This window comes from Eumetopias jubatus, unplaced genomic scaffold (assembly GCF_037043125.1).
Source record: "Eumetopias jubatus isolate StellerSeaLion01/CBP00866 unplaced genomic scaffold, mEumJub1_p1.0 scaffold_9, whole genome shotgun sequence".
In the NCBI taxonomy this organism is placed as follows: domain Eukaryota; kingdom Metazoa; phylum Chordata; class Mammalia; order Carnivora; family Otariidae; genus Eumetopias; species Eumetopias jubatus.
In genome coordinates, this window is record NW_028274815.1 from 49,635,509 (window position 1) to 49,662,106 (window position 26,598).

Here is a 26,598-nt window from a genome sequence, read left to right on the forward strand (position 1 = left end):
TTGCTGTTAGGGCTTCAGTGGTGCATGTACACGTAGAGTGGGAGGGCAGGGTTATAGGGAACCTTAAATACCACAATCTGGGCCTGGCTCGAGGTGAGGGGAACGGGGGAGGGGGAAAAAAGGACCCACTCTGAATTTGAGTGCAAAAAATAAATATAAAATTTATTAAAACACCCACAATATTTTAAAGATACCAGGAGTAATACAGTTCACAAACCCAGTTGTTTGTGTAAATTATAATAAAATACAAATCAAAAAAGGATACATACTTGCAATTTCTAGGCACCCTAAATTAAATTTACTGAAACACTGGGGGAGAAGGGAGGGTAAGGAGGGGTAGCTCAGGAGGCAAACCAATAAAGTGGGAGGAAAAAATATTAACAAAAAGTTAAAAATTATACAAAATAAAATTATCAGCATAAATTTACTGTACTAAGAATATCTACAGTTTAATAATACACATCCTATTGCCTTGAGACATTGCAAAAATCTACCATTCATCCATCAACCCCAGATAAACTTCATTTCAAGTAGCCACAGTTACAAAGTCAAGACGGAATATTCAAGTATGGTTGTTAAGTTCACCTCCATCGGAAGCCAAGTAACCAAACAGGAATTCAAAGAGAGAAGAAATAAAACACATCAAAAAGCTACAGGGGTTCTAGATTAAGTCTAATGCGTTAATATGCCACAATATGACCTGCCCTTATTTCTTTTTATAATTAGAATATGTGGAAAAGAAATGACATCACTCCTGTTTTTCTCCTCCTTTTTCCCCTCAAAAGAAAGAAAGAAAGAAAGAAAAAGAAAGGTACTGGAATCAAGATTTGGATGTTCAAATGAGCCCAATAGTATTTTTTTTTAAATCCCCATGTGAATAGTGAGGAGTTTTCCCTGAATGACGACGGGTGGTCAAAGTGAGAAGGGCGCAAACGGTACCGCTACAGAAGCATCCCTGATTATCAGAAGAAAAGCGGGGGAGGAAGTGGGCCGGGTCCCTCACTGGTCCTCAGGCAGGAGGCAACTTCGGACCTTGCACGTCTGTGCCGCAGTCTCTGCTCAGGGGAGAAGCCTATTGCTCGGCTCTGTGGGCAGCTCTGTGGGAGGAGGGGCCGGGAGCGCCAAGACGGGGTCTCGAGTGGAAACACGCTCTGCACACGCGGGGGTGGGGCTGTATAACCTACACTGGGGTATGCACCTCCAAAAATTTTGGTCCAGGGTGTGTCAAAGTTGGCCGTGTACTAGAGCAGATGCCGCTGGCTAACCAAGTAGGTTTTGAGGAAGTCATTTCAAATGACAGCAACGATGCCTGAAAAAGCTCAATGAGATGGGCATAGGAGATTCACATTTTATCCGAAAGCAAAACTTACAAAGAAAATAAAAAGTCAACCACACTCCTTCCTTTAGATGTTCTGCCATGATTAACTGCTGAAGAGTGAAAAATAAAATGACCCCAGATTCTTCAAGGTCAAGTCAGTCATCAGAGGGACAACCTGCAGCTATCAGACCCTCACGGAATCTACTTTACTGAAGTTGTCACAATGTCCTGTTTTTGAGGTATTTAAAAAAAATTATTGTGACAGTGGATGACACAAAATGGAGCTTCCTGTTACGTTTCTCAAACATTAACTTTTGTGGACCCAAGAGGAAATGTAGAGTAGCACCAACTAAAAAGCAGCCTCAGTGGCATCAAGCGAGCAAAGAAAGCTCCTTCAGTTGGAACATGAGGAGGGACAGGCAGGAGCAACGCTGGGGCAAGGGCTGTGAGGGGCACAGGAACGAGCCTGCTGCCCACTGTGGCCCTGGCCAGTGCCAGGGGAGGAACGAGGTCCATGGGGAACGCCTTTGAGACCCTCAGAGGTGCCTACTTGGCACCCTGGGCTGCAGGAGGAAAATGTGAGTCCTTGGCTACGAGAATGGCTGCCATGTTAGAAGGGGCAGGAGTACCAGACTCCCCTTCCTTTCTCATCAGGCCTGAGAGGACAGATGTGTCACCAGAGCACCTGCCAAGCCAGGCCGGCCCACTCCCGTCATGGTTAGGGAGCTAGCTGCCTTCAGAACTTGCCTTTCTGTGTTCGGCCACCAAGGGAAGAAGAATAAAACAAAACAGAAAAACTGCTCAGAGCAGGTTTTAGCACGGTAAACAGAGGTCTAAGGAGACAGCACCAAACGGGGGATGGGGGGAAGCCAAGAGAGACCGGAGCCCACCTTGTTTTTGGTTGGTTGTGGTTTCAGAACCTTGATAGCACCTCAGCAGGACAGGATCAGGGACAGTCACATTGAAACACCATAGCACCATTTTATTTAGACTATTTCAATTCATAAAAATGCTTCCTAGTCCATAAAACACACTTCAGTAACAAAAGGAAAGAGATTGGTTGAGGCACGTTAGGGATATCACTTAAATTTTCCACCAGCATCACCTTGGTTTTGAGATCTGGCGGTGGTTCAACTTCACAAAGTCTGGCTGGATTTCTCTCCATGAAATCAGGTTACCATCTCCTCATCAACCGTCCTCACACATCTAGCACTGTTTGGTACAAAGCACTTGAGCTCTGCTCCTTTCCTGGTTTTAGCACTTTAAAAACCCCTTGCTCTGTAAACTACCGTTTCCAAAAGAGGCTGGTGGAAGGACCAAGAGGGGGCAGGGTATGATCTCTTTCCATGCACACCACGGTCACCCCGGCAAGAGGGCAAGCAGTACCCACGAAGCCAGCGTGTGGGAAACTTAGGCCCTGGCAAAAAAAAAAAAAAAAAAAAAAAAAAAAAACCAAACGACAACAGAAACAACAAAACCTCAAAATCCATGAAACAACTTTAGTCAAGATTTCTGATAATGGGTTCTTGAGCTAGCACCAGTTATTTTGTGAGAACCTGCCACAAAGCGATTATTAAAAAAAATCTCTTAGCACAGAACTTTGCAAGCACTTCCCTTGCATGCAAAAGGCAGGGGAAACCAAACAAAGGGGGAACCAGATATTCACACTGCATGTGGATGGTGTCTGTGGACAGGGCACACTGGGGAGAGGGCTCTAGGACTCCATCGTTTCTCCTTGCTATAATATTACTCTAAAACTTGGTCATGCTGTTAGGTTCTTTAGTTGCAATGGCTTTATTTTTCTTCTCATGATAAAAATGTCTGTTAATCATCTTTAGGACTTAAAAAATGATAGTACCAGTAAAAAATAAAAATTTGATTTTTCTCTTTAAGAAACCTTCAGCAGCAAGGGGGGGGGCAATAAGGAGCTGTGCATAGTTACTTTTTAAATCTACGTCTAAAGCATGCTAATTTTAATGACTGAGATTTGAGGTAGGTTATACATGTAGTGTGTAAAAATCAGCATGGACTCGAGCATGGCAACAGCACCACCTAATTTCTGAAACACCATTCTGAGGGGAACGGGAGCATCCAATGGAGACTGCCTCTTGACTCACCTCTCAGCAGCCTACGTGCGAGTCGAGAAAGTTATGGACCAAAGGCTGTTGGGGCTGCCGGGACAGACATCACATGCTTTGAGCTTGTTATCGGTTTCTCCTTTCATCTAATGGCTTTTGCTACCAAAGGGTGACGAGGGGAAGAGTATATTTAACAGACATCAGGAAGATTCACACATGCCAAGTATCCGAATCACCTGGGTTACACTCGGGACCTTCCAAACCAACAGCCAACCTGGGGTTTTCCCGGGTCATACAGACGGTCACATTCTCCAAATGTTTCGTAAAATATTGTATTTCTTGCTTAAGATCATTTAAAATGAAGTTTTCAAGGCACCCCCGCATCTACCTAAGCACGGAGTCAAATGAGACCTGCATAAAAGTACTGATGCGATAAGCAAAATAGCATTTAAAGGACCCAACTTTTCCTCAAAACTAGAAAATTAGCATGCTTATTAAAGACTCTGCTTCCTTTAGCTTGTCAAACTGAAGGTCAGAGGTTTTCCTATAAATCTGAGTTCTGAATAATTCTAAATCCTGATAAGCTCTTGGGTATTTATTTCAAAAGCAATATTATTTCATTTTTGTCCTGTAAAATAAATGCAACTTTACAGAATATGGTAAAAGTGAAGGATAGACAAAGCACGTTAAATATTGAGCTACTATTTACAATTTCTCCCACAATTACATGTTAAAACATATTTTTTTTTCAAGTTGCTGTTTAAATCTAGGCAAAAGTGCTTAAAAAAATCTTTCACTATGTACAGTTAAAACCAGACCACATAAATGCTCAGGACATCTTACAGCGACTCTCCGCCAGTGCTTCTGACCAGTTACGGCAAACACCCAGCGGGTCGGTTCTCAGCTCTTACACAAGGCACCTGGAAGCTCAGGAACTTGCCTTTAGCATCGTCATCTGATTGTTAAACTCGTTTTACGAAGACCCACATCTGAATAAAACTGCTCAATAAATATCTGACATTTATCTCAGGGCTTGGTTGTCATTCACTGTGTGGCCATATTCCCCTCTGTGTGTCCTGCTGAAGCCTCCCACTCACTACACACGTCCACACGGGCAACTTGATGGAAGTGTCACTCACACCACAGGAAAAACAAACACGCCAGGAAGTCTGACTTGCTGTCCACGACTGTTGCTTCTACCAGTCAGGCCCAACTGCTCTCCACAATGTTGCAAAAATGAAGCACCACATTCTCATTTTGAAGAACTGAACAAATGCACCAGAATTTTAGAATGGGCAAGTTAAAGTGGGGGGAAGGGGAAAGGAGAAGATGATCAACTAGAGAAATGGCACCAATTAGGGAGGGAAATCATAGCTACCTGCTGAAAACGTTGGACTCCTGCATTTTAAGATTGCTGAGTGCAAGCCCGCCCCTGCCCATGATAGCGTGGAGGGGGCGGGCTTGGGTGGTGAGGCCTGCACCATTGTCCAATGTGGAAATCCAGGAAGAGAGATGCGTTAACTGCTGTTACACCGGTGTGCCGGGCTCCCCCAGGACGCGGCCCGCCCCCGAGTCGAGGAGGCCCCAGCACGATACCACAGCACCAGGCTCTGCGCAGCGCCGAGTGGCGGGGCGACGCTGGCTTTTCACAGCTTGGGTTCAACTTCTTGTTTTTCGAGATACAGTAGCCCTTTTTCAATATCAGCATAGGCTTTGGGGCATTTTTTTAAAAAATAAACTGCCACTAAGACGAATTCCTTCAGCCTAGTATTCATTGGCTTGTCAACCCGGTGGAAATGGCTCCTCAGAGCCTCTCAACTCCAGCTCCATCAAGGAGGTGCTGCCTAGGGAACCGTGACATCATGTGACTCGATCAGTAACGGACAGAGAAGATTCAGTGTGGAGACTAGCAAGCTTGAAGCTGTCTACTTCCAACCTGGTTTCTGGGGGAAATCTACGCCAGGATCTCTGTTGCCTGGCCTGGGGGTGCACCTGCCTCCCCGGTCCCCGACTCCAAGCCGGTGACTGGAAAAGGGACCCCAGATGTTTTTCTACAGATTCTCCCATCCTACTGGAGAGGACAGAAGCTGTCCTGAGGGCTCCCTCCCCTGAAGGGAAGGCATATCTGTCAGGAGGGATGGACCAGGGTGGCTACAGTCTACACTTGGCTCATGAGGGGCAGATGGCTGAGAGAACCTTGCCAGCTCCCAAGAGGGCCAGGCTCGCTGGGCCCAGCAAGACCGGGCAGGAATGAGCGCTTTTGGCCTTTCCTGCCGCTCCTTTACCATTACTATTGTCGCTTTTTAAAAAATCCAATAAATACACATTTTTAAATGGAATTTAAAACTACTCCTTTGTGAAAGGACACTATAAACTTTCTTTCCATTATTGTGATATACAAGGATAGAGTTTTAAAAACAAGAGGAAATAAAAGCCCCCCAGACAAGGGGGAGGGGAGAAAAAAACCAACGTGGAGATATAAATATTAAGATCACGAAAAAAATCACCCGACAGCCGTAGTTTCTTCTTCAAAGTGCTGGGGAAGTGGGGAGGGGGGAGGGGAGGGGCGGGTCAGTTCTGAGGTTTGGACCATAAATACATATATATGCATATCTATATATGTATATATAGATAAAAAGACTTCTGCACCCCCAACCCGCCCCCAGGTGTGAGGGCAAAAGCACCACAGAGGCAGCTCGGGCCGGGCCCGACGCTGAGGTACGCTGGCTCCCTGGCTCCCTGGCACCTAGATCCAGCGGCTGTAGGGGCCAGTGACCTTCGTGTAGGCGTAGGAGGACACGGTGACTGCTGAGTCTGTGGGCACGGCCAGCGCCTGCCGAGTGGGGACAATCCCCTTCTTCTCCTTATGCTGGGGCTCGGCCACCATGGCACCCCCCCATTTGCGCTTCTTCCCATAGAGCTTGGCCTCCTGCTGGCCCAGGCCCAGCCGGGCGGCCTCCTCCTGTCGCGCCCGGGCCCTCTCCGCCAGTTGCTTCATCTTGGCCTCCCAGAGGGCCAGCCCGTGATTGGGCTGGTTGAGGTTCTTGTGCTGGTAGAAGACCAGCGAGATGCGGGTGGGGTGGCAGCGGTTGGGTTTCTTGAGGGGCGTGGTAGCATGCAGCTCCCGCCGGGCGCACTCGATGAGGATTGAGCCGTGAGCGGGGGCCACAGCCACACCGCCGATGTTCTCGTCCAGGAAGTTGTGTTCACTGTCAGACCAGAGCTCCTCCTCCTCCTCTGCCCCGACACTCTTCTCCTCCTTCACCGCCCCCTTGTCGGGGGCGTCCTCGGCAGTCCCCTCCTCCAGGCTGAAGGGATCCCACAGCTTTTCCTCTGACTTTAGGGCCCCGAAGAGCTTCTCACTGGAGCCCAGGGGCATGCTGAAGGACTGCCAGGCTTTGTCCAGCTGGCTTGCCCCCGGGGTTGGAAGCCGTCCCTCCTCTCCTTTCAGGGGGCTCCACAACTTGTCTTGGAACCCAGGACCGCTTTTCAGGGCAGAGTTGAAATCCCCGGCCCCAATTCCCCACGGCTTCTCAGTCAGGCCGGGCCCGGCCAAGGCCGAGGTGTTGTTCCCAAACTTGCAGGGGCTCCACGGTTTGCCTCGGAGCCGCCCTCCAGGCTGGGGGGCTGGCTGCTGCCCCTCGCTAGGGAACAGCCCCCACTGGCCATCCGGGAAGTGGGAAGGGGTCAGGCAGCTGGCCCCATAAGAACTGAGCTTGTCGGGGATGATGGCAGGGCTCTCCCCAGGATGGAACACACCCCAGCTGCCACCCACACTGTTAGTCCTCTTGGGGGACATGCTTGGGCCTCCTGAGTACTGCCCCCATAGGTGATTGGGTCCCCCATTCTGAGAAGCCTCGGGCAAAGGTGTTTTGCCCATCTTACCAGGGTCTCTGGGTATAGACTCAGCCTGGACCAGCGGATCTACTGGCTCTTGCTTGATGGATCTGTTGTAGCAGGTGGAGCTCTGTGCAAAGGGAGAGGGGTCCCTGGATGCTGGGTGGATCTGGGGAGCCTTGGGAAGCAGATACTCCTTGGGGCCTGGATAAGCAGGCTGCTGGTGGTGAGGAGTGGGGTGGTGGGTGTCCGTGGGAACAGCCTGGCCAGGCAGCTCGGCAAACTCAGCACCACCGTAGGCCGGGCTCAGGCTGTTGTGCAGAGTGTGGAGGTCTGGCTTCTTCTCAAAACTGCTGCTGCTGCCACCGTGTCCCCACGTGCCAGGCCCCAAGAACTGTGAGGGGAAGACGGGGTTGCTGGATGGAAAGCCATAGTAGCCGAACGACGGAAGAGCGTACTTGGAGTGGAAGCCGTTGACGGAGGTCAGGCCGGGCTGTGCATAGTAGGAGTGGTAGGAGTACACGCTATTCATGCTGTAGGGGTCGGACGGCCGGCAGTTGCCCAGCACCGAGTAGCTCTCCACCACCGCGTTGCCGCTGTATTTGAAGGAGCTGAAGTGGTTCTGTGGCTCCACTTTGAGGGAGGGCTTCAGGCCTTGCTGGGGCAATCCACCCTTCAGAGCCAGGCCTGGAGAAAACAGGAGGCAAGACCAAGAAGGAGCAGAGAGAACCCTAGCCCACAGTGGTCCGGAGCAAGAGGACTGCGCATGGAACCTCCCTCTTCCCCTAAGGGGTTCCCAGCCCCACGGAAGCCCCGGGAGGAGCCCCCTGCAGCATCCCTCCTCCTCCTCCCTTCCCTGGCGAACCCCATGGGTCCTCACTGGCTCAGGCGACGTGAGAGCGGCCCATGCCCCCCTGCAGACCACGCGCCTGAGGCCCTGGCACAGTGTGCAGATGCTCAGGCAAGCTGCAGGAGAAGCCCAGCTCCTCTATGGGAAGAGGGGACCCCCCCAGCTCTGGTGTCCTGGGGCTGCCGCAGATGCTGCACTGGCTGAAAGCTAAGATAATGTGGGGTTCAGAGGGCTGAGAGAGGCCCCAGGACTCTGGTCTGGAGTTCCATCTCCAGGCAGGAAAAGGGGCAGGGAGGGAGCTGTCCAGGGCCACACCCCCCCCACCCCGACAGTGCCACGTCTGGCGGACACCCTCTCCCCACACACCTGGGTCAGTGGTGACACCGGCCAGCTCGAGGGCCTCCTGTTTGATCTTCTCGGGAGTGCTCAGCTTCTCCTTCTGAATCTTCTTCTTCTCCGCCGCCGCCTTTCTGGCTTCCAGCTGCCGCTGACGGCACGACTTGGCAGGCTCGGGCAGGCGCCGGACCTCGCGGGGGAAGGCTGTGAGCACCTGGATGGCCCCGCTGCCCACCTTGGCGTTCTGGTTCTCCTCACTGCCAAACTCGTCCGTGTTGGCCATCTTGTACAGGGGGAGCACATGCAGCTGCTCGTCCTCGGGAATCTTGCCCACGCAGCGATTGTCTTCCTTGGTCAGGGTGCAGACCTGCCCCAAGCAGAGAGAGGGAAGGTGAATGGGGTTGGGGGCGCCGAGCGCTGGGGGCAAGGGGCTGAACATCCACAGACAAGACCTCCCCCCCTTCCGCACACAGTCCCAACACCAGCCAGCCACTCTTTCTAGAGTGTCTAAAAGCACGTTCCCCCTGGTTCACAGAGTAACAGTATCATCAGCATTTAGAATCTGCTCTACTGCTTTCGGAGGCCATCCATTCACTTTGTCTCCTGCCACCCTCCGGGGGCTGGGAGGGAGCCCAGTCAGGACTGGCAGCCGTGCTCTGCCCTCCAGCGGGGCATTCTTGTCATTACGCCTCATCACCTCACCGAACCTCAGACCCCACACCCTTATCCTCCATGCCCTGAACACACAGCCTCCTTTTGCTCTTAAAATACCTTGTATTAAAAACTACATGTGCTGCTTGTAGAAAATTTAGGCCAGCACAAAGGAAATAATAATTATCTCCATAATCCCACCATCCAGAAATAATCACTATAAACACGTTGATCATATTTGCATACACACATACCCAAACTCGCTTTTTGATAATGAAATAGGACATTATGCATGCAACTTTATAATAACTTATTTTTAAACACAGTATGAGTATTTTCTTATGCATTATTCTCCCCCAATGTGATTTAAAAACTTGCATATTATTCTACTGTATCAATGTATTCTTTTAAACCGTCACCATTAAAACTTGTTTCCAATTTTTTCCTATCATAAACAATACTTTTATACTTTCAGCTAAATTTTCTAAGATACATAATTCCTTAGAAGAAACTCTGTGAAGTAAAGGGCTACATGTTGCCAAACTGCCCTCCAAAAGGATTCTCCTCAGTGTTTCACTCATAGTGACAGAAGGGGAGTTTCCATTTTCCTACACTTTTGCTTATAATTTTGCCATTCGCTTCTGAAAAACATTTTGCTTATTATCGAAATGTATCTCATTGTTGGTCTGCATTTCTCTGATTACTAATGAGGTTTGATTTTTTTTTTCTCTCAAGTTTACTCTTTACTCTTGTGTTGACTATATTTTATTTTCTGTGTTCTTGATGTTTTGGCATTCAGGACCTTGACCCTGGAGGGGCTGTCCTTCCCCAAAGACTAGCTAATGCCTAGAGATAGCAAATGACCTCCTTTGGGTGCACTCTGATATACGAACCAACCAATCAAGAGCCCACACAGCCAACTCTCTTTTACCAAACTCTTGCACACTGAGCCAATATTCCCACTGCCCTGTATCACCCAGGGCCAGGGAAGACAACTGCGGGCCATCCCTATGGCCCAGAGCCCCCAGAAACTATCCAAACTCTCCAATCCTCAGCTTACTCAGCTTTCTACTTTGCCTTGCCCACTCCTTCCCACAGAATCTCCAATAAAAGCTCTGGGCCACACTCTCCCTTCTCCACCCTGCCTTCTGACCAATGCCAGTGCTTCTGCGTGGCCCAGCGTGTGCTTCTGAAGGCTGAGGACAAGCTTCTGTCCTCTCGACTCTCATGTCTGTCTTATCAGACTCGAGGAAAACAAAGCCGGGGTATATTTTAATACCACTCTCTGTCTTCCTTTTTTCGTGACTTTTATGCCTTTTGCCCATTTTTATACTGGACTATTCATTTTAATCATTCATATAAAACAATCTTTGTATGTGAAGGTTATTCCCTTTGTCACTTGTTATAAATACTGTTTTCCAGTTTGGACTGGGCTTTCAGTTTTGATCGTGGAGTTTTATTATTGAACAGAAACAGTTCTTTTTTATGAAGTCGGCTGTATTTATCTTCCCCTCTATAGCTTCTCCTTTGGTGTCATGCTCTACCAAGTATGTTTCTTCCCAGCGTATGTGCGGCTCTTCAGACTTCATCTGCTCTGACCAGACCCCCACATACCTGCTGGGTTGGACTGACCACAGCCCTGCTTCCAATCATTCCCTAAAACCCAATGTGATAAACAAAACAGCAAAGAATGAGAGATGACAGAAGCGGTGTTTCTCTCCCTAACACAGATAACTTACCAACGTCAACAGACGTGGTTATCCTTTTTTTTTTTTTAAGGACATAAAGGATAGTCACAAAGATAAAATTTAAATGGGTAAGAAATATAGAAAAAGATGTTCAACCTCTCTCATAATAAAAGAAACAAATTGCAGTGAGATGATATGTTTGCCACTCAGGCAGGCGAAGACTCAAGAAATTGAGAATGCCCTATGTTGCAAGTAAGCAGCACCCTGAGCCTCTCAATGTCCCTACCCTGAGGTCTCAAGGGGATTATTCCACCACTGCACCAAGATGTGATCAGGCTGGACCCTCCCTCTGGTTTCTGGAGGGGTAGGCTGGACACACTGTCCATACAGAGGGGGACAAAAGACGACAGAGCCATCCATGCAGCCTGACCACATGCTCAAGTAGGTCTACGTGCGGGGACGCAGAAGCTGTCCGTCATGTAGTCTTGAGAAAGGCGGGGCACAGAGCGGCACATACACATAATGTGACCGCGTCTGTGTAAAACCCATGCAGCTGTACGCACACACACACAATCGGGGCCTGAAAAGACAGTCATCCCAGTGTGAACGATCGTTACATCTATGAGATTTCACGCAATTTTTACTTTATACTTCCTTATATTCTTTACTTTTTGAACAGTTTTTTAATTAGAAAAAATACTGTTCATTTTGAAAAAAGTTTGTTTTTCACTCCAAACTCTACAAGCTCTGGGACTGGAATAACCACACTGTGCTCCTACCTCCCGTGTCTCCTCCTCCTTCCCTGACCTGCTCCTAAATCCTGGAGTTCCTGCCCTTTCTCTCTGTTTCAGCTAGAAACCCTCACAGTGCAGTGTGGACAGGCGCCTGCCCCATCTTGCTTCGAGCCTTGGACATAAGGAAGGAGGACAAGGCAGAGAAATAAAATCTCAGGGCTGGGCCATCAATCCCTGTGTCAGGCCTGAGCTACACCCAGACTCTGGGAGCCCCCTTTCAAATGAATCACCAGGGCCTCTGCCTCTTCCACAGTCCCTCAGGGAGCCCTGCCTGCCCAGGACCCAGTTAAAAAGCAAAGCAGAGAGCTGGCATCATCCCTTTGAGGGGGTCCCCACTCAAGGCCAAACCTCCCTTCTTCTCCAACTGTACTCATTCCTCCGGTGACTGCATCCGGCCTTGTGGCTGTAACTGGGAGCTACAGGCTCTCCAGATACCCCCCCCTCCCCTGCCTGCTCTGCATGTCCACCTGGACATCTAGCAGGCCTCTCAAAACAGTTTCCCCCCAAACTGGCCTTCTCTGCTAGTCTACAGCTCAGCACATCACCCCAACACTTGCCCTGGCGCTCAAGCAAAACGACTTGAGTGGTTCTCTTGTCCTTCCCTCTCCTATCCTGTATCTGTCCATCAGCAACCCCCCTTGGCTATACCTTAAAAGTCACCCCAAGTCATCCAATTACCCCCCTCCCCACCCTCCCTCCTGCCCCAGTCCTGTCACCTCTAGCCTCGACGTTGCCCAGCCTTCCAACTGGCCTCCTCCTCCGGTTCTCTCCCATCCACCCCTCCCCCCACCTCCACATACTTATTCTCCATCTGCAGGAGCAAGAGCATGCTTCTGACTTCATAGAGGAGATTCTACTACTCTCGGCTGAGGAGCTCTCCAGGGCTTCCCATCACACTTGGAGCATAGCCCACAGCCTCGCCTGCCTTCTGAGCTCCCTGTGACCTGATCCCTGCCTGCCTCTGAGCCTTTGCCTGTGCTGGTCCTTCTGCCTGGAGCGCTCCACCCCCAGACATACAATCCTTTACTCTCTCGCTTCATTCATGTCTCAGCTCAGCTGCCCCTTCTCAGAAAGGCCTCTCTGCCCACGGCATTTCAAACAGCATCTGTTCTCACTTTCCCCCTTCCCCGACTCCATCTTCATCGCTACCAGACATGAATTGTGTCACATACTTGGACAGGACTTGGTCCATTTTATTCCCCAAGATCTAGACCAGCACCTGGGGCACAATAAACATTTGCTCAATGGGTGAGTCAAGAGATTGTTTGGATTTAAATCCAAGTGTTCACGGAGACCTGGAACCTTCTTTAGGTAACTGAGGGCCTCCAGGTGTCCAAGAGACTGCACTCTGCAGCATCCACCTGAGACACAGACACAAGGCCGGCCTGGCTCAAGCATTCCGATCCATGCATTTCTCAGAGAAGTGAGCAGGAGCAGTCTGGCAGGGCACAAACCAGAGATCTGAGACTCTTGTTTCCAGGTCCCTCCCTACTCTGAGCCATCTGTCTGCACAAACCAGTCCCCCCTCCCAGGATCATCCCACAGGGGGCACTGTGACAGGCCCAGGGTTCCTTACCACGGTGCACCCGTTGTAGAGGTTATGCTGGTCCTTGTGGGCGTGGGCACAGAAGTCCATGCAGGCCGTGACCCCCGAGAAGGGCCGCCCTTCCTTCAGCCCCAGGCGGCAGTCAATCGCTATTTCCTCATTGGTCACCTGTGTGGACGGCCAAGGACAACTGCTTGTGTTACCTGAGGTCAGTGGCCTGGATTCTGCACTGGGGAGGTTAAGGACCACGGCTGCCTTGCGCATGGGCTGCAGAAGGGAGGCTTTCTGGCTGGAGCCTCTGTAGGAATGACTTCCTTCTCAGTTATCTCAAGTCCCTCTCACCTGATCTGGAAGATGCAGGGGCGACAGGACAGAGAAACTCGAGCCTCCCCAGGAGAAGCCAGACCAGAGGAGGTGGGAGATTACTAGGCGGGAGAGGCATGAAAGCAAGGGAAAGAGGACAGACAGCCTGGGATGCAGTTAGCTCAGTGTAAAGAAAGGATCTTACTCAAGACCTACATCATTACTCTCTAACTGAGCTTTTCCCATATGGGACACGATGGGAGGAACTCAGTCTCCCACTTCCCGACTTCAGGGAGCATGGACAGAGATGTGGATGACATGTGGGCAGAGAAAGGCCCAAGACCCCGTACCTGGTTCTGATAGGCCTGGGGGGCCAGCCTCTTGTATAGGGGAGCGACTTCGGTGGCCAGGTCCTGGAAACTCTTCCGGAGCACTTCTTCCTGTGGAGAGAAGAGCAGTCACACGTATCCAGAGCATCCCCACCTGGCAAACTCTATACGCTGGAAGCTAACCTCCATCCTAGAACCATCGCGGGGCTGCTGGGAAGGTAGGAAGTAAGGTGCCATCAGGTGTCTTTACAGAGTTTCCTCTGGGAGGGGTGTGGTGCCATGTACGTTTTAAAGTTGCAGACATGGAAGCTCAGGAAAAGTCTCGGCCTGAAGGTCCAGCCACCTGGACTGCTCAGCTACTGCTCTTCCAGGCTCTAGCTCAGTGCCGCTCACAACCCATACAACAGGTTGTTGGTTTTGAGTGCTCAGCATCCTAGGGCAGAAAGGTGGTGTGGTAGGCATGTGAAAGCAGGAGCAACACGTGTGGCTTTTTCTTCCGGTGTTAGAGACAGGAAGATGGAGAGGAGAGGGGTGGTGAAGGTCTGTGCTGGGAACTCCCCAGACCCGCACCATTGTATGTGGTAGTCACGAGCCATGTGCTGCTATCGAAATTTATATGAATCTTAATTAAAATGAAGAATTCAGTCCCCCTGTTTTCCTAGTGATGTTTCAAATGCTTGGTGGTTCTGTGTGGCTCCCATGCTGTGTTTTTACAGAGAACATCTGCCTGCTCACAGAAGGTCCACTGGCCAGTGCTGCCCCACACAGAGCAGCACCCCAGCGACATTTGGTTAGGGGTTCAGGTAGCCACAGCCTGGCCCTCGAGGGGTGGCAAGTAGGGCTGGCAGGGGTGGGGCCAGGGGCCTCCTAGAAGGCCTTGAGCACAGACATGAAGAGTTTACACAGAAAAAAGAGGAAGACGACGGAAGAGAAAAAGAACCAAACTTACAGAAGCGGAAATGTTAGATCGCGGCCAATGGCTCAGCTGTCCGTCCAGTTGGGCGGCTACCCCCAATCTCTGGCTGCAGTCCAAAGGCTGCCACCGACACAGTGGGCCCAAGGCCAGCACAGCGCAGGGTGAGGCTCGTGAGCTCTGGGGGAACCCAGGCCTGACTTCACCATTACTGCCATATGGCCTTGGGCAAGCCATTTGCCTCCTCTGTAAAGTGAGTAGCAGTAATGCCCAGAGCCTGGGGTGTCATAAGCCTGGCTGAGATGCACACCTGTGAGGTACTGGCCCGTGTGCTCAGCACTACGTAAGTTCACGGGAATGCTAGCTGAGGGAACAGGGCGAGTAGGTGAGAGAAATTAAAGCAGTGCATTTTCACTCCTGGTAATTCTTACTTCCTGGGGTCCTGGGGCTCCTCTCTTATTGAAATAGCTGCATTTGCTGCTTCCAGGGGAGGGCAGATGCCACCATAAATAAAAGTCCAGTGTCAAATCAGACTATTAGACTAGCTTGTGCAATAGTCTAAAAGCCAGGCTTTGGGGGTGCCGGGGTGGCTCAGTCAGTTGGGCGTCTGACTCTTGATTTTAGCTTGGGTCGTGATCTGGGGGTTGTGGGACTGAGCCGAGCTCAGCGGGGAGCCTGCTTCTCCTCCCTCTGCTCTCGTTCTTTCTCCCACTCCGGCTCTTCCTCTCTCTCTCTCATTCGTAAATAAATAAATAAATAAAATCTTAAAAAAATAAAAGCCAAGCTTTGAGGGAAAAAGTGTTCTACATTTGAAAATGCTTCCTTTTACTTCTGAAAAGCAGGGCTGAGAACTCTGAGTTTATTATATGTACAGTAGAAAAACATAGGCCCAAGGGGAGTCCCCACGCCCCGTGGAAAAGGGAAACCCTCTGGACAAGGAGCTTAAGGAGATGTGGAAGGCAGAGCCAGGGATCAAGATGTTGCCTAGACCCCCACAAAAGGACCCAGTACCCTACCTCACAGGAGCTCAGGCAGGAGGCAGGGGGAGGCTGAAGGGGAAATGATGGGGAGCCCAGACAGGCCTGTACCTTCTCTGCATTTGAAACTCAGAGGGGAGCCCACCTCTCAGGATGGCCTTCACAAGCAGGACAACAGAGGGGAAGGGGCAAGGCAGAAGGCAGCCTGACCTGACGAGGAGGCTACCGAGAGGCCATACTGTGTGGACACCAGGCCAGTGCCTAAGAGCCAGGCCAGGCTCCCAGGACGAGATAGCAAGGGCCCGGACAGGTGGACAACCTCACAAAGAGGTCACCTGGCAGCCAGGCAGGACGAGGGCCACTTTGGGAAGTCTAAACTTGCCCCAGAAAATGGCCCACGGCCTCAAGGCTCCTCTTCCTGCTAAACCTCCCAGCCCCTGAAAGATGTCTTGGGAAGACTGAAGAGAAGAAATGACCTATAAAGGAGGTCACATTCTGAGGAGGAATTTGAACATTTACCATAAAGCGACTGTTTTAAAGCTGGAAGAGTCTGAGGTACCTGTCATTAAGTTTTCACTCCCCACCCCTCCACGCCACACCCCACACCCCACCCCACCCACCTTACTTCACAGCAAGATAAGGTCAGTTAAGAAAAAAAAATAAAGCAAGTTGCACTTCCCGCACATCTGAGTCTCACGCGTGCTAATCCACCCTCCCCGCCGGACTATGAAAGGCATTAGGTGGAAGGGGACGAGCGGGAGGGCCCCACTGCTCTGTGGAGCTCTGCTCACCTCCTTGGGATTGTCCCCTGCAAGGCGGAACTTGCGCGGCGTCTTGCTGCGAGCGTATTTGCAGCCATTGAAGTACATGCTCCAGGAACAACCAAAGGAGAAGGAGGCACCGCAGGTGCTGGGGTCTTTGCCTTGGCAAGCGCAGGTCCGGCTGCAACACACGTCACATGTTAGGCATGCAGACACATTTTTTTGTTCAGAAATCTGCCTCCCTCCCCAGGGGGAGGTCCTGCGAGGCCTAGTATCCGTGGCCTCCCAGTGACTGGGACCACATCCTTCCCTGCCTTCAGCTCCTTTCCCAAATGTCCTGGGGTAGAGAATCAGCTCCCACCCCCTGAGCCTGTAGGTCTAAGAATCTGTTGTTGGGAGAAGCTCATGGGTTGTTTGAGGTAAGTGGGAAGAATCTAATCAAAACCCCAGTAAGGTTTATCCTTTGTCTTAACTCTAATATGACAGCTTCTGACACATTCGACACACACAGGGACATATTTGAACACGCCCGCTTCCTTCAGGCCCAGGTGCTTCAGGCCTTTAAACAAACACAGACATTATAACTCCACAACTAATAAAGTCTGGAAACAATCCGAGGCCTCCCAACTGGGGAATGGATAAACGAGCGGTGACGCACCCAGCAGTGGCATACTACTCAGCAGTAAAAAGGAATGAGCTACCCACAAGCACAGGTGGAGCTCAGAAATACTGATAAATGCTCGGGGAAGGAAGCTAGACCCAAAGGGCTACGCTCGGTCTGGTTCCGTTTATAGAACATTCTTGGAATGGCAAACCTATGGGGACATGAAGCACGATTGGTGGTTGCCAAGGGCAGAAGGAAGGACTTGCTTCTAAAGGGGTGCGGGGGAATTGGGGGGAACGATGGACCCGTTCTATATCTTAATGGTGGTGGTGGTGGCGGCTACAGGACTGTAAACATTTGTCCCTCTTCAAACCTGTACACCTGAAACTATTACACTGTGTGTTAACTGGAATTTAAATAAAAGCTTAAAAAAAAACCAAACTCTTCAAACCGTATACCTAAAAGGATGAATTTTTACTTTAATTTTTTTCTTTAGTAAAAATACCTTAATTTAAAAAATGGGAAGAGACCCTAGAAGGGCAGGTTTCATGACTACCACTGACACCTTACACTTGCGGGACACTCACATACTTTTTCACAGTTGCTCCATCATTAGAGCCCCAGAGCCCATGTGAGGTTCAACAGCGAAGCCGAGCCAAGGCAAGAGACCCTCTCCCGCCAGCACCAGAAGAACCCAGGTCAGGATCGTGGGGCAGCTGCTTTCATCACAGTCCTGACTGCGGGACAGACAGGCCCCAGTTGAGGGGGGGCAAAGTCCCCTGCATCTGCTGCCCAAGGCCCTGCTGATGGCCACCTGGCCCAGCCACCCCCACCCTTGCATGCAGGGACCACCTCCCCCCCCCCCCCCACGTACTCATCGTTGAGGCCACATCTCCGGCTGGTGGGGTTCCCGTACTTCCGGAGGGTGTCGGTGAGCTCTTGGTAGAGGGTGTCTCCGAGGCTGCGGGGGATGCCTTCCCAGGCCAGGATAAGGATGACAATCACCGCGTTCTGGCAGTGGTGGCCCGCCCGGTGCCGCACCAGGCACAGCAGCTTCTCCTCCAGCGTGTGCCTGCGGATCACCTGCAGGGATGCGGGGCAGGGTGGGCGCTGTTCACTGTCGGAGCCTGGCCCCCACGCTCCTCTGCCTGGGACGCCACACCCCCCTCACCTCTGCCGGCCAGACCAGGGGGCGCAGGTCTTTAGGGCAGTGTCGACAGCAATCATACAGAGACCGTTATCATTAGGGAATAATGAACACAAACGTTATTTTTTTAAGAGCAAAATAAAAAACAATTACTACAAAATCTAAGTTATTGATGGGCTGCATGGGCCCACTAAATACAGAGAGAGAAAATTGTGAGCCAAAATATATTGAGATTTTTTTTTTTATATATAGTCCTAAAATATTTGCCGAGAAAATGCTGCTTATCTGTATGATTTTAGTTACAAAGCAAGGGGCTTTGGTGCTGTGGAAGTTTTTGGCAGTTTCTCGAAACATGTCATTACCATATGACCAGGCAGTGCCACTCCCAGGAATACACCCAAGGGGACTGAGAGCAGGGCCCGGGACATGGGTTTGTACATTTGTGTTCAGGGTATCATTATTCACAGCAGCCAAACAGTGGAAACAACCCAAGTGTCCATCAACAGATACGGATCAACAAAATGTGGCCTCTCCATACAACGGAGCAGTCGTCAACCTTAAAAAGGAAGGAACATCGGACACATGCGGCAACGTGGATGAACCCGGAGAACATCATGTTAAGTGAAATAAGCCAGACACTAAAGAACAGATACCGTATAAGATCCCGCTTACAAAGAGTGCCTGGAACAGTCAGATTCACAGAGACAGCAGGTGGGAGGGTGGCTGTCAGGGGCTTGGGGGGCAGAGAACAGGGTACAGAGTTTCTGGGTTCTAAAAGTTTTGAAAATATAGAGTGTGCTGATGGCTGCATAAGGAGGTCACATTCTGAGGAGGAATTTGAACATTTACCATAAAGCGACTGTTTTAAAGCTGGAAGAGTCTGAGGTACCTGTCATTAAGTTTTCACTCCCCACCCCTCCACGCCACACCCCACACCCCACCCCACCCACCTTACTTCACAGCAAGATAAGGTCAGTTAAGAAAAAAAAATAAAGCAAGTTGCACTTCCCGCACATCTGAGTCTCACGCGTGCTAATCCACCCTCCCCGCCGGACTATGAAAGGCATTAGGTGGAAGGGGACGGGCGGGAGGGCCCCACTGCTCTGTGGAGCTCTGCTCACCTCCTTGGGATTGTCCCCTGCAAGGCGGAACTTGCGCGGCGTCTTGCTGCGAGTGTATTTGCAGAGATGTGTTTTGTTTAGTATGATGGCTGCATAAGAATGTGAATGTAGATACCACTGTGCACTTAAAAATGGTTAAAATGGCCAATTTTAGGTTATGTATAATTCAACACAATTTTTAAAAATTAGTAGCATACCCCAAACCAGTGAGCTGTGTACTTTGAATGCATGAATTGTATGGTATGTGAATTGTTATCTCAATAAAGCTCTTAAAGAACACAAAAAGCAAGGGCCTGGGGCTCCGTGCTGCACGGCTCCTCCGCCAGGCTCTCCCCCCACCCCACTCTCACTCACTCCCAGAACTCTGACCTGGCTCCCACAAGGATATGGCACGGCTAAGGGCCTGGGAGCTGGGGGACGAGGTGGCTGACCTCCCCTAAGAGCCCCAACGAATTCTGGGAGCTGATGAGGGCCTATGAAGAGGCAAGGAGGAGGGCAGACTGGGAAGGGCTCTGAGTGACGAGGACTCAAGGTGGGGGTTCCACAAAGGAGTCTACACAGGGGGCTTTCCTAAGTAGCTTCCTGCTCTAGAAGGGGAGCAGGTGGTTGGGGGCAGGGGAGAGTGACAAGAAGACCACTAACAAACATGACACAAGCAAAAGTGGATAAAGTGCTGAACTAGGGCAGTGGGGAATGACACAGGAAAAGGAATGCATTCAGACACACTGAGGAGAAAGGTGGCTTTGGGACCATCTGACTCTAGGGGCTGAGGAAGAGGAGAAAGTCTTAAATGGATTTCCACTTTTGTGGCAGGGGAGAGTGGGTAGGTTGTGGGTTGTTTCGTGGCGAGTTCACTGGGAATGTGCCGGGGCTGAGAGTGGCCAGTTCTCGTAGACCCCAGTAGCCTGGGTCTGGGGGTCAGGAGATGCCTGGGCTGCAGACACACTCGGTCCTGAGTATGTCAGTGCAGGGAGACGTCCAAGGAGGCAGCCACCCAGGCAGGATAAATACGGAGAGTGGGCCCGCCGGACAGCTGGGGAGCAGTGTGGACCACGGCCACGTGAAAAACACACTTGCCCCTTCAAAAGAAATAAGCCAGGCCTTCTCTCCATCAGCCACTGCCTGGGGAGAATTTCAGCCTTGTACAACCACTTCTCCCAATTTTAACAAGAAAACAGAGATCCAGACTTTACATGCAATCTCTCCCTTTAAAGAGGTGAGCATCTAATTCAATGTTTTAAAACATGGTAAAACATACAGGACATAAAATTGACCTCGGTGGCCGTCGTTCCGTGTAAAGTTCAGTGGCTAAGTACGCAGCTGCCACCAGAAGTCCGTCTGCCTCCACGACGTCCTCTCATCTCAAACAGAAGCTCTGTACCCATGTAACACTCTCTCCCCTCTCTCCTGCCCTGGCCCGTGGTAACAACCACTCTACTCGCTGACACTCTGAGGACTGTGACTATGCGCAGAACCTCATACACGTGGAATCACGTGGGACTTGTCCTTTTGGGACTGGCTTAGTTCACTTAGTGTAACAGCCTCGAGGTTCATCCATGTTGCAGCAGATGTCGGAATTTCCTTCAAAATTTTAAGGGGCACCCTGCCTACTAAACAAAACACACCTCTGGTCCACGAGTTCCTACTTTGAGCCAACCCAGGGAAGCATCGGTTACATCCTTATTTTTTTATTTTTTTTTATATTTTTTTTGGGAAAAGTAACCTATGACCACGTCACTAAGTCATGCCGTGAGAGGACTCGCTGCCTGACTGCCCGGCCTCCGCAGACTGAGCCGACCATACCGTGAGCAGCTGTGCATGGCCCAGGTACTGGTAAGATAGCAGTCCCTAGGGGCACCTGGTGGCTCAGTCTGCCTTCGGCTCAGGTCATGGCCCGGGGTCCTGGGATCAAGCCCCACATTGGGCTCCCTGCTCTGTGGAGAGTCTGCTTCTCCCTCTGCCTGCCGCTCCCCCTGCATGTGTGTGCGTGCACTCTCTCTCTTTCTCTGACAAATAAATAAATAAAACTCTTAAACACACACACACACACACACGACAGCAGTCCTGTCACCGGAGTTTCTGAGGCACCACTGTCAATGTCTGCTCAGTGCGCAGGGCAGGCCACTGGCTCATGGCGCCCACGTGTGATGTGTTCAGAGCACGCACTTTACCAGTCCAAGTGGACATCGAGGCCACATCCTTCCGGTTTCCCGAGTGGCAAACACATAAACGCGACAAGCACAAGCAGACAGCTCTCTGTGGCCACACCCCCACGGGCCTATGGCTACACTCAAAAAAACCATTAGAAAACCAACTAAAGTGGACCGCTCCCTACCCGTGCTATGAAGGAAGCCAGCAGGACTGAACGCACAAAATGCAAATGTGAAAGGCCCACAGAAGGGCAGGAGGACACCCAACACTAAGCATGGCAACACCAATGGCTCATAAGCCACCACAGAACCACAGACCGCCCACTCAGATTCTGTGCAGGAACTCCCTGGTCACTGTACCCAACAGAAGCCCAAACCTGTCTTCCTGCAGCTCCCACTCTTGGTACTTAGTTTTGAGCCCTGAGTTTCCCCACGAGGTCTGTTCCACCGTGCCCTCAATGGGCCTTTGAATACCTGCCTTCTGCCCCCGGTCATCGGTACAGGCTGGCCCAAGCAGCATCTCCGTGGGTCATGGTTCAACCGAAAGCCCACTTTTGCTGTCCGTGGTGTTTGCTTCTGGCGTGTCTCCATTTATACTGAGCCTTAGGAATGAGACCTGGGTCACTCCCTTAACTCCCACGCTTGGTGACTTCCATACCCTGTACAGGCCACCTTAACACTGACAGTTACCAGTAGGCTCCCTGGGTCATCCCACTGCTTTCTTAGATCCTTCCCTCAACACGCATTTACTAGGTACCCATGGTGAGCCTCAACTCTGTCCCCAAGATCCTGGCCAGTCACGTCCCGAATTTGTCAGGCATACTACTTGTAGATGAACGTACTCGTTAGGGGTTCTGGCGGTAAACAAAGACATGAACTTGGTTGGGAAGGAAACCCCAGGCTCTAGACATAAGACCAGAGGGGCCAGTGGGCAGGGAGAACCACGGGAAGCATCCTCCACCACAGGCAGCTAGATGCTGCCACTTGCCCGTAGCCATGCTGCCACCAAGAACAATCTGCCCTTCTTTGCATTTATGGGTCGCCTCTCCGTGGCGGGGGAGGGGGCAGGGAAAGGGGACACCTGTCCCTTCACCAACTTCCAGGGAGGTAGAACTCTGTAGATGACCTCTACCACCAAAACAGATAGGGTATTTGGTGGCTGTCTAGGCAAACCAGAGAAGTCCACTGCACTAAGGGAGATGGCTAGAAAAGAACACCACACAACTCAGCACTACCCCTCTTCAAAATTTTAAGGGGCACCTTGCACGGTGCCGAGCTCACAGCTACCTGATGACCCCGTGGCTGCTCTCGAGAACGGATTCTGCAGTGATGCTAAAGATCTCCTGGAGGACTAGAAAGGCAAGGTCAGAAAACTGTGTGTGTGTGTGTGTTGGAGGGGGGAGTGGGGGTCTCTGTCACTGCCGTTCCCCCTGCTGAGACACTCTGGCTGCCTCACAGGCAACAGCGGCTCAGAAGTCACGCAGATGCATGACTGTCTCCGACCCTGCCTGGAGGCCTAGTTCTTCTGGACAGGAGATGGAAATGCCAGTAGCACGTGCAGGGGCAGAGGAGTTAAATGGTCCACAGTGGGGCCCAGACTTGAGCGAGAGGACATCTCTGTGCCTTCCCTCAACCACGTCTCTGAACCACGGGGAGAGTATGAACTAAGCATATGGACTAGAGCATTTCTGAGGCCAGCCCAGGATTCCAGGGGCCGGCATTTAAACAAAACGAGGACAGATAGCTCAGGCTGGGGGAAAATGACCTTGATCGAGCACAGGTGCCAGCTCCAAGGTTCCCCTGGACAGGAAGTGTGTCTGCTTGCTCTACACACCCCTGGCCTCGCCTGTGGTGAGGGCAACGAGGCACAGCCCTAGCCCCAGGGGCTCGACACTCACCCACTTGGCAATGGGACAGCCGCGCGAGCTCTTGCCCTCCTTCCCAGTGTAGATGACCTTCTCGATCCGGATGGCTTTCCCCTTCTCTCCGTACCTGGAGACGGAGACAGAAGCCACCATCAGCACAGTGGAGCCCCAGAGGAGAGCAGCTTATGGTAAGAAGGCAAGCCTCAGTGTGCTTCAGCGTGGGTTTTGTTACCATGGGGTCGACAGAGAAGGAGAAGAGTTTAAATGTTTTGTTCTGTGCTGAGAGCCTCTGGAGACACAGTCACCACTTACGGGTTCCCAGGGCCTCTGGTCCCTCTGGCCCAGCTCTGGCCCAGGGCAGAGGGGGCCGTCAAGCACAACGTCCCTGAGGATTACCTCCGAGCCTCCAGGAGGGTGCTCAAGCCAGTGGCTAAACATGGGCCTTTGTACCCAGCCCTGTTAGTTGAGTCACTCTGAGAGTTGGTGATTTGTAAATTCAATAGGCAGAAGAAGGTAAACGGGGAAAGCCTTGTTTTCTTTCCAGAATCCCCAGCGGACATCTGAGCATGAGGAGGACAGACAGCTGAGGCCGGGGGAAGGGAGCCTACCAAGCCCCAGCTGTGGCCACGCCACGGCCCCAGGCAGCACGCACATCCTGCACACACGCTTGCCCCGGTCTGCGCACGTGCACACGCACGCAGGGATCCCGAGGCCATCTCCTCCAGAGGTGAGGAAACCACGGCCCCGGAGCAGGCGGCCCAGCCCAAGGCCACACAACTCCACTGCCACGGGCAACGGCAACTGCAGTGCCGGCCGGCCACTTTCTGCCTACAGGACTGTAGCCACGTGACTGAACTTCTCTAGGCCTCCGTTTCCTAACCTGTAAAATGGAGGTCCCACTTCTTAGACTTGGAAAGAGAACAAAAAAGATTGTCCCCAGGGGGTGCACAGTTTCAGGTGCTTTGAAGTTCTTGGCACGAGGGATGGGCTCACTGAATATTAATTCTCAACAATGTAAGCAGCCATCTGACCAAACCGTCTTATTTGTAATAGCTTTTTAGTTTCGGGCACGAAGTCCTATCATCTGCAAGCAGGGTCCGTTGTCACCTCCTCCTGTCCACTGCTCACGCCCCGTTTCAGGCTCCTGTCTCTCTGTACCAGCCAGGGCTCCGGAAGTGCTAACAGGCACCTTTCCTTATTTCTTGTCTCCACTAACATGCTGCCGACTCTTCATTACTAAGCGTGAAGCCGTAACTTTCCTGACTTCAGGAAAGAGACAGAGACTGCCTTACTTTGAGAAGGTGTTAACTAAGGGTCTCCTGTTCTAAGGATTTTTAACCAAGAATTATTACTTTTATCAAAAGCACTTCTAGCATCAAAGGACATAGATGCCTGAATGGTTTTTTTTCCCCTTTCATCAACTGATACGGTGTGCTATTTTAACAGACTGTCTAAATCAAACTATCCTTGTATTTCTGTAATGAATCCGAGTTGGCCATGGCCTATTATTTTTAATATACTATTAAATAGAGAGCAATGTTATACCTGCTCCAGTTTACATATTCTCTACACACGCGCACACACAGTTACACATACAGGTATCCCTCACTTTTCAGAAGTTCATGTTATACCACTTTGCTCTTACAGAACACCTACATCTGCCCCTAGTTTTTGGTAACTGGAAGAAATCCAAAGAGAATTTCTGCTTTTACGAAGAAAGGCAAAAAGCGAAAATCGCGTTCAGCGTTTGTTTCGCAATGAGCCTTCATGGAGGCAATGCGAGGCCTGAGCACTGGGGCAAGAGTGGCCCCACTGAGCTCCTTCCCCAGGAAATCCACTCAACATCCCAGTACCCAGTTGCCAGAGCTCTGAACTATGTCTGTGAGCATCTGTGCTTTGTCTTGATTTATTCTGTGCATCCATTAGCCAGATGTGTCTTAAGGTATCAGAGAAGACTAAGAGAGGTTATTTTGGGGGGTCCAGGAATGCCCAAACATTTTTCCATGTAAGTTAAAAGTAACTGCTTCTTCACTTTGCTGCCATTTTTGGTTTAGGAAAGTTTTCCAAGGGATGCTCTACTTCTGGATAGTGGGGGAGACCTGTATTCTTTATGTCATCTTGCTCCGCTTCCAGGATTCTCTACACCTCTGAAATAACTGTACAAATACACCAAGACTTAGGAACAAGATAGTCATTGTTGCATCAACTTAAAAATTAGAAAAACTTGAATACCCAGTATAGGACTGGCTAAATAAAATATAATAAATTTCCATATAATGGAAAACCATGTAGCCATCAAAAAGGATTTGATATAATTATATGCACTAACATGGAAGAAATTAAGCGATGGGGGGAAGCAGCTGCAAACAGTAATCCCATTTGGTTTAAAATTTATATACATATGTGTAGCTATAAATGCTTAGAAAAAACTGAAGGGTAAGCATGTTTCTTGTGGATAATTGCTGGAGAGCTTTATTCATTCTTAGCTTTTTAAAGAAAGACTTTTATAGACAGGTTCTATTTTTGTAATTGGGAAAGAAAACAAATTATTTTTTAAAATACTGATGTACAGTTTCTTTGAGCTCATGGAGATCTTGAGTGAAACAGAGAAAGGGTTTCTGAGAATTAGCACGTGAAAATTCTATGGCTATGTGAGTCCCTTATAGAACGTGTCTGGGGACAGGACTCTGGGGAGTTGACATGGTATGGCCTGGCTCCAGAGGAAAAGACCAGATAGTGCCGCTTTTGTTCAGTTCCTGGAAAACTTTCAATTTCACAAACATTTATCAGGAAGTGACCCCCAAGTGCAAAGCCTGGGTAACTTGATGTGTCCTGGGGTCGCTGTGGGAAGAACAGCCCGAGGTGTCCATGCTGCTCTCACCGAAACAGACGGGATATCGTGTTCCCCACAGGAGGGTGAGCTGAGGACACTGACGCAAGCTTTCTGACCAGTACCTTCCCCACCATCCCACCCGTGTGAGAAACACTTCCTGCACTGAACTGAATATTCAAGAGCAAATAAAAGGGCCAAGCACTGTCTGAACAGCTAGACTTTTTTTTTTTTTTTTTTTTTTTAATCAGAACTATGTCTGTGCTTAAAGACAACCAATCAACACTGGATTTGGCTCTTTTCTTCTTAAATGTCTCACTCGCTGGCCTATCCTTAAGATGATACTCTAGAACGTCTAGATGATGTTCATCACCATAGACAGATGATCTCCTAGACCCTAAGCAAAGTCTGAAGGGATAGGCTGAAACCTTATTCTGAGGGATAACTTGATCATCTTAGCAAGTGGTTCTCAAAGAGTGGTGCTGAGACCAGCATCACCT

The 26,598-nt window shown here is 50.5% G+C and overlaps 1 protein-coding gene across 2 annotated transcripts in view; it reads right to left on the minus strand.

Annotated features, from left to right (window-relative positions):
- Nucleotides 1–135: 135 nt before the first annotated feature.
- The window catches only part of TET3 (tet methylcytosine dioxygenase 3), a 98,881-nt gene continuing 72,418 nt past the window's right edge, over nucleotides 136–26,598 (minus strand). For both annotated transcript variants that reach the window (XM_088026452.1, XM_088026453.1), the window contains 7 exons: nucleotides 23,302–23,395; nucleotides 17,860–18,068; nucleotides 16,412–16,562; nucleotides 13,752–13,841; nucleotides 13,129–13,266; nucleotides 8,450–8,786; nucleotides 136–7,920 (listed from right to left, as the gene is read on the minus strand). In XM_088026452.1, the coding sequence (XP_087882578.1) occupies nucleotides 6,143–7,920; nucleotides 8,450–8,786; nucleotides 13,129–13,266; nucleotides 13,752–13,841; nucleotides 16,412–16,562; nucleotides 17,860–18,068; nucleotides 23,302–23,395 (2,797 nt within the window). In that variant the 3' untranslated portion in view covers nucleotides 136–6,142. The remainder of the gene's footprint in view (nucleotides 7,921–8,449; nucleotides 8,787–13,128; nucleotides 13,267–13,751; nucleotides 13,842–16,411; nucleotides 16,563–17,859; nucleotides 18,069–23,301; nucleotides 23,396–26,598) is intronic.